Raw genomic sequence first — 16,851 nt, 5'->3', positions numbered from 1 at the left:
GGACTCTCAACCACTGCGCCACCAGGGAAGCCCTTGGCCTAACTTTTAAATCTTTATTTCCTGGGGAGAAATTTTCACTAGTTAAAAATAATGGTATTAGCATCAGCCCAATAAACGTCTATTTAATAGAGTAATATTGAAAACAAGGTTGGATCTGTGCCCTTAAGAAACTCAGCTTTAAGAGAGGCAAGACAGGAGAACAAATAAGGATTGTACACTGGATTCCAATATATTGTACATACACCTGTGTACTTGATATGTGAATGACCTCATTCTCTATTTTGCAAATGCAATAATTATAGAGATACTGATTGTTCCCTTTTATTCACTGGAGAGGATTTATTACCAGTGACCCAAAGTGAAGCCTTCTAATTAAACAGATTTCATTAGCAGAAAATATATTTTGGGTCCTTCGCTAGTGTCATGATGTAAAGGGATTATATGTTTTGTCATAACAAATAAGTACACTGGATTATAGATAGACTTTTACATTGTTAATGCATAAAATTCAGAACCCTACGATATGTTACTCATTACTATTAATTTTCACTCCAAATTAATGTGGGGCTTTCTAGTATTTGAATGCACCTGACTTGGGTACAGGCTCTGAATTAAACAGGAAGCTGAAAATCATGTATAAGAAATACATGAATACATGCAAGAAGCAAGAACTAAAAAAGAGAGCCCATTACACATCGATATCTTGAATATCTTGAGTATCAGTGTATACATGACTCATGTACGGGTGGAAATGGTATGGGTTATCTACGGACTTGCACAGCGAGGAGGCTCCCTAACATCACTGGCTTCACACAGGCGTTTCCACGTTGTGCAACAACAACTTGAGTGGGACTTCACGGCTCTATCTATTCATAATACTTGACAAAAGCCCTAAAAGGTACTGAAAGTCATAATGGCACTTCCTATACTGTTTGAAGAAACTGTGCAACAAGGCAGTTAAGATTCAATCTTGGGTGAATGGGAAGCCAAAGAATTAGGCAGCGAACTAGGCCGCGGAGAGGGAAGCGGAAGCCTGGCGTGGTCCTGTGAATCGGCGGCCACCAGGCGACGGCCTCAGAACGTACGCAGAAATTCCCGGCCCTGCGCGCTGACCCAAAGACCTAGCTTTTCTTCGACTAGATAGCGGCCGGGAAACAACAGTCTTTTATCCACTCCACGAACGTCTGGATGTCTTGTCGGTGCCGGACACCGATTACAAACAGAGAAGTGGGGAGTCCGACAGAAGAACCCTGGTTTAAAGTATCCCGGCGGGCGGCGCTGGTAAGCAAAAGCCGGAAGAGATGCCGTGACCACTCTCCAATAAGCCGAATCCTCTCCTCTGCTGCCTCTCGCAGCCGTCGGCACCGGCTGTGCTCTGGGCCCACTTTGGGTCGCAGCGCTGGGCTGTAGCGAAGTGTCCGCAGAGAGTCGTTACTGCCCAGCGCCTGCCGCGACCCCGGCGACCGCGGGTCGACCCCGGGCCGGAAGTGACGGAACTGCTCTGAGCACTTCCGGAGCTGCTGAGACGGCTTCGCCGGAGGAAGCAGCGCGGACCTTGACCGGGCTTGGCCCGCCGCCTCCGCCGCCGCCGCGCCTGGACCCGGTTCTTCTGGCCCGGCCCGACCCGGTCTGGCCCGCCCAGGCTCAGCGGCCGCGGGGCCACGGCTCCCGGTAAGTGCGCGGTGCGAGTCTAGGCCTTGTTTACCCCGGCGGGCCGGGGGAGGGGGTGGGCTCTCCGCGCGCCTCCCTAGCTCGGCCAGGGCTCCGCCTTCGTCGCTGCCCGCGAGGTCCCGGCGCCCTTGGCAGCTCTTACACTGTTTCAGCGCACTCCGCCACCCGCCGAGGGGCGGCTGAAGGCTGAGGCCAGGGCGAACCGGCGCCTGGCGTCTCTCCGTTATTCCTACTTTCGCCGCCTGCTCAGCTCGCAGTGAGGTCGGAGGCCAGCGCCTCTGACCGACTGGCGCTGGCGCATCTGGGCCCTCCCCGCCGGGCGCGCCGGCAGACGCGCTGCCTTCGGGGCTTCCCACTCGAGTCATCGTTGGGAGCTCTAGCAGTGCCGCCCGCGCGGTTAGTTAACGTCCGTTGGTGAAGGGTCGCGCAGCGCGTGGGCTCCGTGTCCTCGCGGATATCCCGGCGCCTCGGACGGGACAGGCGGCCCAGGAGCTGCGTCGACGCCTCGCCCGACGCTGCTGTGCTAGCGGCGGCAGAGGCGACCGTGTTCTGGGATGACTTCACCTCAGTACTGATTGTTACCCTGTCCCATAGAACTTTCTGCCACAATGGTCATATTCTGTATCTTTGCTGTTAAGTAGGGTAGCCACTGTCCACACGTGGACATTGAGCATTTGACTTAACGGCTCGTTCAACTGAAAAAGCAAATGTTAAATTTAATTTTTAAGTTAAGTTAAATTTAAATAACCACATGTGGTTAGTGGCTATCGTATTAGACAGGGTTCATATTTTTGTATCAAGTAATTTTCTTCAGACTTGTAGACTTAGTAACAGACCCTACAGTGCTAAATATTTCGTCTGGAGTAAACGTTGTCAGACCCACCAAAAAGTCTGTGTTTTGTTCTTGTCATCTTTAAATTGAGAAGTCTTCCGTTTGAATTCTTTAGCCCAGGGTGGGTGGCAGGTCTTCTGAACACGTGACTTTGACTGGGGGAAGGGGGAGGAGTAATTTCGGTTACTCCTTTTCTGTTTGGGATGTAAGGATAATATTTAATATCCAAAGGAAATCAAAGCGTTATCATCAGTTCTGTTAATAAAGTAATAACATACTGGCCCCTTTAAGCAATGTCAGCACTCTTTCAAATAGAATAGGGGTATTTAACTTGGAAAGATTAAAAATTAAGGTTTTATTTAAATTTGGACCTAGAACACCCAGTAAGTATGAAATGACATTCTCCTTTTTGGAAGGCAGCCTGAAAATTTCCCCTTTTTCTTGAATATTTAGTTGGTGAGAAGGCCATGGGCAACCTGTGAGCCCAAATCCTGGAGAAAAAAATCTAGAGAAAGTGAAAACGGTGCTTTTTTTTTTTTTTTTTTTTTCCTGCGGTACGCGGGCCCTCTGGTTGCGGAGCACAGACTCCGGACGCGCAGGCTCAGCAGCCATGGCTCACGGGCCCAGCCGCTCCGCGGCATGTGGGATCTTCCCGGACCGGGGCACGAACCCGTGTCCCCTGCATCGGCAGGCGGACTCTCAACCACTGCGCCACCAAGGAAGCCCAAAACGGTGCTTTTTTTGTTGTAATTCTGGAGGTAGCTTTGTGGATAGTATTAGGCTCTCTGGGAGGGTGATGAGGCGTTATGAGTCCTCATAGGCCCTGGATCTGGTGAAAGTATTATGCTGGACTCTACTGGTTGGCAGCAGTGTGGTCCTGGGCAAGTTGCTTAATGTTTTTGAACTCTAGTTTCCTCATTTGTAAGAAGGGGATGATAGCCACTTTGTAGGGTTATAAACATTTAATGAGAATGAATCTGACCTGAAATTGGCTCTCATTAAATGAAAGCTATTATTGGTAGTGATATTTTGTAGATGGGAGCAATATTTATAATGCTCTTTATGCAGATTTGCCTAATAAGCAGTATTGTACATAAAAATGCAGATAAAAGAAAATAAAAAAATCAATTATTCGTCTTCTATTTTGGAAATCATCTTCCATAATCATTGTTTGGACTTTGATTTTCATTTAGTTTAAATTTGCCTGTTTGTGTTTGAAGTATTTCTTTGAAAGTTATAAGCTTTGGTTTTCCAAGAAATTCAAAAGGATAAAGAAATGGACATAAAATTTCTAATTAAGTAAGAAAATAGTACTTATTTAGTCTTGGTTAGTGGGATCTGCAGTTCTGAGAAAGTCAGGTAGCCCTTGAGCATGTCAGAAGAGAGGTGGAAAATGGGTGTTAATATTGCCTAGTGGGCATTCTACTGGAGACATGTTTTTTGTCTTTTTTTGAGCCCAAACCACTGGACCACCAGGGAATTCCCTCTGTTTTCTCTCTCTTTTTTTGTTTTGTTTTCTTTTCTTTTGGGGACTTTTTTATTTGAAAATATTTTTTTCATGAATAAAGTGAGATCTGAAATATTGGCAGTATTCTGTAAGTGTTAGTGGAGATGACTTCATGGCAAAAATCCAGTTTAAGTCAATTATGATTTGCTTTGTCAACCTCTATGTAACATTTAAAATTGAAATTGTGGTAGTTAATTTAGGAAATCTTAACAATAAGAGTGAGGTGGTGCCCAACATTGTAAATCAACTGTACTCCAATAAAAATTAAAAAAAAAAAGTGAGGTGTGGTGGGCTTTCAAACTGAGGGAGGGAACTGGGTATCCATTTCTCTCACCAGTACCCCAGGTTAAATTATTGTTAGCTGTTTATTTATTTATTTAAGTCTATTTATTTATTTATTTATTTATGGCTGTGTTGGGTCTTCATTGCTGTGCGCAAGCTTTTCTCTAGTTGCCGTGAGCAGGGGCTACTCTTCGTTGCGGTGCACGGGCTTCTCATTGCAGTGGCTTCTCGTTGCGGAGCACGGGCTCTAGGCACGTGAGCCTCAGCAGTTGTGGCACGTGGGCTCAGTAGCTGTGGCATGTGGGTTCTAGGGTGCAGACTCAGTAGTTATGGTGCTCGGGCTTAGTTGCTCCATGGCGTGTGGGATCATCCTGGACCAGGGATTGAACCTGTGTCCCCTTCATTGGCAGGTGGATTCTTAACCACTGTGCCACCGGGGAAGTCCCACTGTTTACTTTCAATACTTTCTTTTTTTAGAAGGCCATGTAACTCTTGTCATTATATAATTATGACATATAGATTTCTGTGGGACTTATAAGAAAACAATTTCTGGTCCCTTGCTGCTTGTCCTTTTAAATGTCTTTACTTTTTAGAAAATAAATTTGCAAACTCAGGGTACCAATTTTAAAATATATAAATAGAACTGTCTCTTTTCATTTTAGATGGAAATTATATAGACTATTTGGATGACATCTTCCTGAAAGATCTTCAGGAATTACAGGTATTTTTAATTTAATTTAAAGATTAATTTTTTCTCCTAAAGGAAAAATACCATAGTTAAGTTCAGTTGTGATGAGGTGGTTCTAGCATACAAAACAATTTTGTTAAAAGTCAAACTGCAAGTATTACATTACTGCCCTCTCATTAATGTGACTTATTTTTTAATTTGAACATTTATAGGTAACATATCAGAGGTAGATTCACTGATATTTTTATAATATCATTAAAATGTGGCTCTATAATCCCTTAGACTGGTTACGTATTCAGCACACATTGATTTTTAATCTTTGTTTTAATTTTTTTTTTTTTTTTTGGAGAGATTATGTACTTCAAATAGGTTTTAATTTTACTTTAGTATTTGATCCAGATTTGGTTATGTAAATTATTTACATACTATTCAATCCAAATGCTCTTGCATTTTAAGGTCCTATTATTTTTAGATTTAAATCACTATTTGATACTGTTCCTTGGAAATGATCACTTGAAATAATTCTTGTGCAGAGAAGTTAATGGGTATTTGCCAAAGTCCTCTCTGAGAAGAAGTTAAGACTTGTGACTGTTTAGCTTTCTCAACTAGTATTCTCTTTTCATTTATATGTAATTGAGTAACATTTTGATGTGTGAGGATTTTTCAGTAGCTTGTTACATTTGATCTCTTGTTTCTTTACCCTAAGTAGATTCTAGCCTTGATCCTGCTAAGGCAGAATATCTATAGTTTTCCTTCACTATTGGGTCAGTTTCTTTGCCTCTTAAGTACCTCTTTTAAAAGATTAGTAGAACCCTTTAAAATGGAAAAATCAGTTAACTTTGCAGACTAGAGGAGGATGTTGAAGAGCTATGTGGTTTTTATTTTTTCTTTACTATGCACCTTTTTTTCCATTTATCTGAGAGCGATGTCTATAAAACAATGGTATTCTTTCCCTAGATATTAGGGAAAGAACTGTGTCCCTATTTATATACTGTGTCACCACTCAGTGGAGCATAATTAGCTAAGAGATTTTAAACTTTGGTTGTTTAGCTTTTAGGTTGCTTCTTCTGTGGGCAGCCAGCTGTGGGAATGTACTCCTCTCTTAAGGACCGTGGCAGGAAGGACAAATCTATGGGAATTTAACTCCTTGACATAGAGCAGATAGCCTTACTCTTTCATGCCAGACCCTTCATGTGAAGTTACCATTGTTAACTGCTTCTGCCCCTCCAGGAAAGGGGCAGAAAAGCCTGGGCATAGAGATGGTGGTGAGGTTTCTTGTATGAGGGGAGAGTTGGAATAGGCCACAGTGGGGATAGGACCAGGGCTATGCCATTTTGATTCTTGAATGGTTTCTGTTACAGCTTCTCATAGTGAAAGTAAGTAACACTTACTTTTTTCTTTTCTTCCCTTAGAAGACAAAAACACTAATGCATTTGAGAAAGTGGTAAAGTTTGTGGGGAGGGGAAAAAACTGCTTTCCTGATCTGCAACTCGTCTGGATGTTAAGATGTCTGTGGACATGAATAGCCAGGGGTCTGACAGCAATGAAGAGGACTATGACCCGAATTGTGAGGAAGAGGAAGAGGATGAGGACCCTGGGGACATAGAGGACTATTATGTGGGCGTAGCCAGCGATGTGGAGCAGCAGGGGGCCGATGCCTTTGATCCTGAGGAGTACCAGTTCACCTGCTTGACCTACAAGGAGTCCGAGGGTGCTCTCAATGAGCACATGACCAGCTTAGCCTCTGTCTTAAAGGTGAGCAGCGTTGTCAATTCCCAAGTGTAATTCCTGCAATTAAATCTAAATATGAGCTGTTGCTAACGTCTCCTTCAGACTGATCAAATGGCCTGTAGCTTGAAACCAAATATAACTGTATGTTGCATCATCTGGATACATTTGATGCATTTACTTTGTTTGCTAATATGTGCATATCTAAGGTCCTCAGCTTCCCAGACTACTAGGAATTAGAAAGGAAGGGTGGGGTGGATTCAGGAAAAATAGACCAGAAGTACGTAGAAAGCAGAACTGCATAGATTAACACTTGTTTCAGAAAGTCTTATGAAACTTTATGAGGTAAGATAGGATAAGCATCAGAATCACCTGTGACTGATAGTACTGTGGGTGACTGATAAATGTCTTAAGAGAGGTACCTAGATCTCCTGGTTTGCTGTGAATGATCAGTGCTTCTGGGCTAATGAGCTCATTTGTTTCGTATACTGATGACTAATGTCTGATGTTGAAAGAGATTTTAGCAATAACTAAGAATAAAGCAAGTTCTCATAGCTTGTATTTCATTGATTTTGGGGGGTGTTAAATTGAAATTTTAAGTAATTAACAAAATTGGTTATTCTAGCAAGCACCTTATTTTTAACACTTAAACTAGCATACTTTTCAATATCTTGCACCTCAGGCCAGTTACTGTCCTCACTATGTACCTTTTGTACTATGTAATATTACACTAGTACATAGCATAGCCACATAGAACACCATGTACTGTGAATGTGAATATTATTATAGTCATTTAGACAATTTCCCAGCATGTTTCTTTCTCCTCTAACATTGGCCATTATGTGAAAGTGGGGAAATTTCTCCTACTTTACTGTTTTCCCTGACCTTCCTTTTAGGAACTGTTACATGGATTTTGTTGTTTGCTAAAATTGAAGATCAAGAGCACATTGGAATGAATTCAACCAAATAATTTTCATGTTGGTATTTAAATGGAAATAACTAAGGTGTGCCATGGGTCATTACTATAAAAGTTGCTTTATCTACTAGTTCAGGCAATTTCTTTTTCCAGGTGTTCGGCAAAGGCTAACTAATACCTTGGATTTGGACACTCAGGGCTTTATTAGCAACTAGCTGAAAGCTAAAGCTTTTTGTGTGACTCACTCCTAGAAGTGTGCACATTTCCTCTCTTGTGCTCAGCATAAAACTCTGAAGAATGGAGACCCATTGGAACCTCTGGGTTTGGGATTTCTCCATCATAACAATAACAAAGCTGCTGGGACCTCTGCTTTCCAAGGGCATTTCCCTGGTAGAAAAGAGGCATCAGATCCTTTCCTTCCTCGTTATTCACACCTCTCCCTATCTGGTCAACTAGTTTCTTTTACTTTAACCATATTATACATAGTCCTGGTATTCAAAATTACAAAAAAAATTGTCAGGTGTGTGGTTCTGGACGGTATCAATTGACTAAGTTCACCAGGATGTTCCCATCTATGCGTAGGAATTCTCAGTTTGTCCAGCCCCTTGCGCTGACTTCCTGACCTGCTAGAGCGGGGCACAGCTGAGGGGCACAGGCCCTTTCCTCCTTTTTTTTTTTTTTAAATTGTAGTAAAATCCATAAAATTTACCATTTTACGTCCTTCCTTTTTATTAGGCTGTCATATTGTCGGCCCCCTGGAAAGCCTTTCCTTCATCTCCTCACCTTTTAGTACCCTCAGGGCTGCTTCAGAGTCTACCTTGTGATTTCCCTGAGTGAGCCTCCTCAAGACCCTTTAGAACACAGTGGTTGTTTCTTTTGGTCCCAGTGTCCAAATGTTACAGCCCATGATTATTACATCGTATAGTGTAGTCTTCTGACTGCTTCATGTTGTTTTACCTTTTCACATGTTTTTGCATGTTCTCTCCAACTAGATTGTTACTTCCTGGAGGGCAGAAACTACATTTTACCTTCTCTCTCCCATCATCGCTATCATAGTGTTACATCCATAATAGGTATTGAATAATTTTGAGATACTTGTGGATTTTGTCAATTTTTGATGATGTAGCTGATGTTATTGGTGTGAGCTAGATTTCCTAGTCCCTGCTGTATATTCTCTACTGTCGTAAAAGGGCATTATTCTGTCCCTCAAGATCATGAAGAGTAGAACAAAAAGAACTTGGAACAGAGATGAATGAACAAAGAGAGATGGAAGAAAGTTGAAACCTCAGGAAAGGGTTAAAGAGAAAATGAAGCAAAGAGGAAAATAATCCATGAAATTTTAGATGATGGTAGAAGTAGAAGATGGATTTTTTTCCCTCCCTCACTGAGGAGCATGTTAACACCATTTCCTTTCTGGGGCTGGGGGGCAAACGTCCTGGCTCATTTGGTGGCTTGGCTGCACATAAAGGGGCTCAGTGGTGTTTTAAGTGGTTCAGGAATTTGACCAAAGACAACAGGCAGAAATAGCTTGGTTAAGAGTAAGGGAGAAGTAATCACACACAATCTTCCTCTCTCAGGCTGGCTAAAAACTAGCATTGGTTTTATTTTTGTATTTAAAATTTTTTTGAGACGAGGAAATAATTTAAGTGCTGAGTTTACAGAATGGTGTTCACAGGTGCTTTGGCTACTCTCACTCCCCTGTTGCATGTGTCTCTGAGAATGGAGCTCAGTAGTCATCACCCAGGTCAGTACTGATTTCCCTCATTGGTCATGGTGCTGTTTGCACAACTCTGTGACTTATTGAGATATTTAATTCTTTCATATGATTTAGGTGTTATTCAGCTAGTAGGAAATGTGATATGTACGTGGTTTAAAATTAGAGCCTTATGAGCAGCTGTCCATGAACAAAAGCTAAGTTTGAGGAGTGGCATCAATTTTCCACTGATCTGTGTTACTCATTTTGTTGTGTTCTGGCAGTTGCCTGTCGGTTAGCTGTAGCCTAACAAAATTAAGCCTTCTGTTACCTTTTGGGATTTGAAGTCTCTTAAGCAGAAAATTGCCAGTTGCCTGGGTAGAAAATTGCCAGTTGCCTGGGACACTGGGCTTTTGGTTTAGTGAGGGCCCTTGGTGTCAGAGAGTCTTCCTGTATGTATTCTGGGACCAGTCCTTGAGTAAGATCATTAATTGAGAAAGGAAAGTGCCCAGAAAATCAGATCCCGGACTGAGGATAGACAACAGAGAAAATACTTATCTGTTATGGGGTGGTGGCGGTTGGGACTGCTGATGTTCAAATAATGGCAAAACAGAAGCATTGTTTAGGGAATGAGCTAACATCCTATACAAATGGAATAGTCGTGAAAGATGAAATGATTGCCAAGTGAGGTGGATTGTGTTGTAAGAGGGGGAAAATCTCTGACGAATACTTTAGTGATATTTCAGTCTTTAAAGAAAACAAAGTTACCTTTTAAAAAAATTTTATTTTTGGCTGTGTTGAGTCTTCGTTGCTGCACACAGGCTTTCTGTAGTTGCAGTGAGTGGGGGCTACTCTTCGGTGTGGTGCGTGGGATTCTCATTGTGGTGGCTTCTATTGTTGCAGAGCACGGGCTCTAGGTGTGTGGGCTTCAGTAGTTGTGGCGTGTGGGCTCAGTAGTTGTGGCTTGCAGGCTCAGTAGTTGTGGCACATGGGCTTAGTTGCTCCACGGCATGTGGGATCTTCCTGGACCAGGGCTCAAACCCATATCCCCTGCATTGGCAGGTGGTTTTTTAACCACTGTGCCACCAGGGAAACCCTACGTGCTGTATTTTTATATGAAACTTACACAAAGATTATTATTGCTGCTATAGATGAGGGGAGGCCTTTTCTAGTAATAACACGCATTTTTATTGCAAAATGTGCTATAGTTAACTTAGAATAATTTTGTCATTCAGTGAATCCTGTTGGTACTGTTCCCTGAATTTCATGAGGCATTTGCTGTCAGGCTGCCTAAGAAGGAGATTAGGCATGGTTGAGCCCCAGAGAGAGCCCAGGCTGGCTTTCATTGGTGATGGGCTGGAAGCGTCTCCCACGTTGTGTGCGCCTTCTCTCAGCAGCATGTCAGGGCTGTGGGCGGGAGAGGCAGAGTGTTGCTGCTCAGAGCCCTGCTCATGCTTCAGAAAGGAGAAGAAATAGTACATTTTGGGCTAGATCTAGTCCATGGAGCTACCGTGAGCTATCTGAGCTTTCTGCTGATAGGATAAACTTCAAGATAGGGTGCAGCAGCAGTGCAAGTAACCAAAGTCCACGGATCGATTAAGCATGGGGATGGGGAAGTTACCTTCTGGGCTGGAGTGGGAGACTAAGATGTATAGGTAAAAAAGAATAAAATGTAGAGGATCATGAATGCAGCCTAAGGTGTCTTTACTGTTGGAGGGAAGAATTTGATTTTTTAAACTTCAGTGCTGAACTGTGCTGCTCATTTTCTCAAGCCTGGTTTTCCTCAAATAGGGTTAGAGAAGTAAACTGGTTATTAATGAGTGTTTTTACTACAGTTCTTGCTTTACAAATTGCTGTATTAACTGTAGTAGAGCTGGGAAAATGTTCCCTAGAACACTCTATTCTGCCACCCTCTTGCTTGAATTTGTTTTAAGATCTAGTGCTTGCTATTCAGCAAAATATGACTGGAAAATCTCTCAAGAGTTCTTTTTCTGTGGATCATTTTTCCCTTTCGTGGATGAATCATGAGTTTTCAGGACTTCTGACTTTAAGTGCAGGAGTCTTTATAGTCCCTTGTTCAAAACAACCCGGTTTCTATGCATTTGTCATTTGTAACATAAACAGTTAATATTCTTAACAACAAATACCTTATACTTATCCTTTCTCTCAAGTGGCACTGAGTTTTTGTATAATATCTGGAAAAGACTAACTTTATTTATTAAATCAACTTTCTTGTATTCTGGTATAGTTGAATTTTAAAAACATTTTACTTTTATTTATACATTCATTAATTAACCAAGTAATGGTTGTTTTCTTGTTACTACTCATGGAAAAGTATCTTTAAACTGGGCCTAGTAACACTGAATGTTTGTGTGCTGAACAGCCATCTGATTTCTATTTTTATGATCTGATGTCAGGTTTCTTTGCATGCCTGTATCTCAGAATCTAGATTAAATTCCTGTGTTTCAAATAGTTGGTTGTTAGTGGATGTGTTGACCATACTTCACCATACTTTAGTCTGGAAGTCTGATTTGTGTTTTACTGGTATATAAATTTATTTTTTAAAGGGAGATGAGAAATGTCCAGAGTGACATTGAGAATTGCCTAAGTGCAGCTAGTGCTAGAGTTGTCCCTGTCTTGCCAGCTTAGAAAGGTTATTGTTATCATTGACTTTGTGTCCTCACTGTGTACCTGGCATCACACACAACATGCTCACTGCCTTCCAGAAAAGAAGCTCTTCATCAGATTCAAGGCCAGCTTTCATTCTGGTCTTTTCTTGTACTTTCACACTACCTTAGGAACCGTGTAAACCATTTGTAATCAAGGGGTGATTCTAATTCCACAGTTGTCCTAAACCTGAACTTATTTATATTTAAATGATTATTGTTGAGATGTTAATACAGTTGAAGAATATCATTCATAATTCCATTAATGTAAAATAAAAGTTTTCTTCCTTGCTTATTATCCTTAGGTCTTGTCCCTATTCATAGATAATATTACTGTGCTGCAATTCATTCATTCATTCAACCAATATTTATTGAGCACCTACTATGTTACAGGCACTGGGAAAATAGCTGTGAACAAAATAGACAAGAATCCTTGATCTGGGCAACAGTACATTCTAGTAATCATTATGTACATGTATTTATATATTCTATTTTTTTGTGTAAATTTCAGACATTTCCTCTTGTTTATACTTCATCCTCATTAGTTATTTTAGGGATAACATACCATCTTGTTCTTGAACCATAATTTTCTCAAGCTTTCCCCATTGGGCATTTAGGTGAGTACTTATGTGTTACAGTTATGGGGACTGGTTATATTGCTGTGAGTATTTTCATGGATGTGGCCTTTGTGTTGTTGAGCCTGGGCTAGTGGTCAGATAACTAGGTTCCAGTTCCTTTTCTGCCATTTAATATAACATGACCATGGGCAAGTTTCTCAACATCTCTAAGCTTCAATTTCCTCATCTATAAAATAATGATAATTAATACCTTCTTCACAGCATTAAGTGAGATGATGCATATAAAGTGCCTGGCACATGAGTGTTCAAACATGGTCATGGTAGAAGCAGGGCAAGAGTTGAATAAGGAGAATATTGCTTTCACATGTTTGCTGTGGGTCCTTAAAACATTCTCAGGATTGTGCATTTTGAGTCATAGGGTAGGAGCCACATTGTGGAAGGTTCTGGGTGACATATTACTGACCGATGCTTCTGAGTGTGTGTGTGGTAGTTGAATCATGTACCTTGGACTCTTTTGCCTTCATCCAAAGCCTCTAGTGTCCTTCTCCTGGGGCCTACTGATAATAAAAGTAAAAATAACACAAATTGAATTTTGAATTGGGACTAGGAAAAGATTATAGGGGAATGTAGCCTGTCTTTTGTTCCTACATTTCTGATGAACTGCAGCGGTTGGTCTTGTGCCTGCATTGACAGCACTCCTTAATGAAGTGCTGAGCTTAGTTGATTTGGGGATCCTTGTTACTAAGGCACCTCCTTACCTTTTTTTTTTTCCCCCCATGCCACATGGCATGCGGGAATCTTAGTTCCCCAACCAGGGATCGAACCTGTGCCCCCTGCAGTGGAAGTGTGGATCCTTAACCACTGGACCGCCAGGGAATTCCCAAGCACCTCCTTACTTTAACTTTTGCTCTGTCCCAATATCACTCCCCTACTGCTCTAGGAAAAATTCAAAGGATTAGAGTTCTCTGCTCGAAAGAGTGAAGAGTTGTAGGAAAGATTTGAGAAAGGTACAGACTGAGATAGCAGGAAGCTTCTCACCTTGCTCGTCCTGAAATGTGTCTGCCTGTGGCTTGATTAATTAAACTGTCATGAATTGTCGGAATTTGAAGCTTACGTTGTGTTCTCTTTTCTTTAAACTATCACGAGCCTTTATAAACATGAAATGGTTTTACTGTGATAACCACAAGTTACCAATCATAAATAGAGGAAAGTACAGGCAGGAAGAGTGAGAGGTTTGTTTGGAGATTTTAACAGGAGAACAGAGCTGTTCTTATAATCATGAACAAAGAGTGGTCTCTATCTGAAAATGTTGCTCTCTGTGACTAGCAGTTTCTTTCCTGGCCAGTACATGCTCTACCCACTCATTTCCTTTTTCCGTTGTTTTAGACTTTTACTGGTTTCTTCAATGCTCTCACCATCATTTTCCAGTCTGTATATAGCCTTGCCACGTTTTACAAAAAATATTCCAGTGCCATCAAACGTGGCTTTCTGGATTCTCTATCTTAATTGGTGATACCACCATCTACCAAGCTGGAAACTGAGCATTTACCCTTGACTCCCTTCTCCCATGAAGCCCTCTCTGATCTCCACAGTCAGACACTCTTGCCTCTATACCACTTTGTGGTACATGTTTCTTTCTTTTTTCTTTTTTAAGTTGTTTATTTTTTATTTTTGGCTGCATTGGGTCTTTGTCATTGAGTCTTTGTTGTTGAACGTGGGCTTTCTCTAGTTGCAGTGAGCAGGGGCTCCTCTTCATTGTGGTGTGCAGGCTTCTCATTGCAATGGCTTCTCGTTGCGGACCACAGGCTCTAGGCACGCAGGTTTCAGTAGTTGTGGCACATGGGCTCAGTAGTTGTGGCATGCAGGCTCTAGAGCACAGGCTCAGTAGTTGTGTCTCACGGGCTTAGTTGCTCCATGGCATGTGGGATTTTCCTGGACCAGGGCTCAAACCGTGTCCCCTGCATTGGCAGGCGGATTCTTAACCACTGCGCCACCAGGGAAGTCCCTGTGCATGTTTCTTGGTATGTACTTATGCTATTTGGAAAATTAGTTGTTTGTCAGCCAGGGATTGAACTCTTTGAGATAGAGGTCCATGTTTTTTCTTTGTATAACAGCATCTAGCAAAAAATGCCAGGTTATGTTCTGTTCTCAGTAAGTGTTGCTTATTGTTGATCTGACTGTCTAAGCCCAGGCCAATAATTGCAAAAGTTGAGAATCTAACCCCGAGGCTCTACTCTGTGTGCTCATGTTTGTAAACAGAAGACATGCTTGTTGAAGGGCTTCCATGAAGCCAGCTGACTTTTAAGTACAGATAATATATACCTAGTGGATGTGTGGTTCCCAGCTTGGTGTGCATGTCAGAATTAGTTTTGGCAGTTCTCATACAGAAGACTGAATTTCGTGCAGATATAATAAAACAATCTTCAGAGGTGAGGTGAGGTATTTTACATTATATTCATGTGGAAGTACAAAAAAATTATGAAATGATTCAGGTTATCAAAATGAGGAGAGAGGATTGTATCCTTTCTTTGTCTGCTGAAAAGATATGTCCAACATTCAGAGTGTACTGGTTTTTTAACCAGAATGAGAGTAGGATGTAAACTGCCCACCTATACTCACAAATTGGGTAGGTTTTCTGTAATATTTTTGATGTCTAAACATTACTTCATATTTCCTTACCAAAATAAAAGTGGGTCCTTATGTCCATGTTGATAATGAGTAGCTGTAAAACTGACTAATAGTATCTGCGATCATAAATACAATGTGAATGTTTTAAAGGGTTTTTATTTTATGACGTAAGTAGAACACCTGAAGTCTTTGCTTCAAGATGGTTGGCTGCCCTCACATACGTTTGTCCCTTCTCCATTTTTTTTGTTTGTTTGGTATTCAAATGTCTGTAACAGCTTTATTTACAATAGCCAAAAACTGGAAACAACCCAAATATCCACAAACAGATGAATGAACAAATAGTGGCATACCCATAGAACAGCGTACTGTCATCAATATAAAGAGTGGGCTGCTCATACAAACATCATTGATAAATCTCAAAATATGCTGCATGAAGAAACTCAGGGGAAAAAATAAACAATTTATTATTTCAATCATATACAATGCTAGAAAATGCAAACTTATCTATTGGAAAGTGAATTAATGGTTGCCTGGAGAGCTGGGGGGAGGACAGGAAAAGAGATTATTAAAGAGCATGAGGTAAATATGGAGGTGCTCCTCCATTTTTAAATAACCATGAAAATGAAAGTAAAGGCATATATATGTTATAAACACATATTAACAAAGAGAACATGTGGGGGGAGCATGTGGGACATCATTGTACGTGGGAGCCAGTTTGTCCAACATGTCTTTGAAGAGGTTGTGGGCTCTGATTTGACTAAGACTGGGAAAGATAAGTGTGCTGCAGATGGGGGGATTAATTAAAGGTCTGTATGTAGAACAGTCAGCCCTGCTCTCACTTGGTCTCTCGGCAAAATAATCTGGATAATCTGGGGAGAAATAGGGCACTTAGAGAATGTAAGATTTGGTTCTCTTCATTTGTCATTTTGGGAGCCTTTGAGTCTTGAATAATTGCTGCCCCTGATCAGTTACCCTAAAGAAAAGCCTGTCATTTGGCAGGTCTGTTCATGTACACAGAGCTAGGATTCATTTCCTGAGGCCCCCTGTTTGAAAATTGTAACATTCACATAAAATTCACCATTTTAAAGTATACAATTCAGTGGCATTTAGTACACTCATAGTGTTGTGCAACCATCTTTTGCATCTAGTTCCAAAACATTTTCATCACCCCAAAAGGAAACTTGGTACCCATTAAGCAGTTACTTTCCACTCGCCCCATCTCTGGCAGCCACTAACCTGCTTTCTGTGTCTCTGGATTTACCTATATATGCTATATAAATGGAATCATGCAATATGTGACCTTTTGTGTTGCTTTCTCTTATCATAATGTTTTTGAGGTTCATCCAAGCTGTAGCATGTGTCAGTACTTCATCCCCCCTTTTGGGTGACTCTTCATTTTTTTAATGTGAATGGCTAACCAAGAATTACCAGACATTTCAGGAAAACATGCAAAATGAAAGAGAAACAGAAAAATTGACCTTAGCTGAAACAGACCAGTAGGTAATTTTGCTTGTTTTTAAAAGTGCACTATTTAGTATTTTCCAAGATACTCAAGAAGATGTGACATCTATAAAACAATCAGAGATGCCATCAGGAAGAAAATCAAAATAAAAAGAACTTGTGGAGATGAATTATGGGTTTGTCAAGTTAAAAAATATTCCA

General features: G+C 41.2%; 1 protein-coding gene across 1 annotated transcript in view; it reads left to right on the top strand.

The window, feature by feature from the left end:
• The first annotated feature begins 1,524 nt into the window (after positions 1-1,524).
• Positions 1,525-16,851, top strand: part of ARIH2 (ariadne RBR E3 ubiquitin protein ligase 2) — a 45,551-nt gene continuing 30,224 nt past the window's right edge. Inside the window, exons 1-3 of the mRNA XM_065885075.1 lie at positions 1,525-1,671; positions 4,955-5,013; positions 6,396-6,735. Coding sequence (XP_065741147.1) covers positions 6,487-6,735 — 249 coding nt within the window. The 5' untranslated portion in view covers positions 1,525-1,671; positions 4,955-5,013; positions 6,396-6,486. The remainder of the gene's footprint in view (positions 1,672-4,954; positions 5,014-6,395; positions 6,736-16,851) is intronic.

This window comes from Phocoena phocoena, chromosome 10 (genome assembly GCF_963924675.1).
Source record: "Phocoena phocoena chromosome 10, mPhoPho1.1, whole genome shotgun sequence".
NCBI lineage: Eukaryota > Metazoa > Chordata > Mammalia > Artiodactyla > Phocoenidae > Phocoena > Phocoena phocoena.
This window is presented reverse-complemented; position numbering and strand designations above follow the sequence as displayed.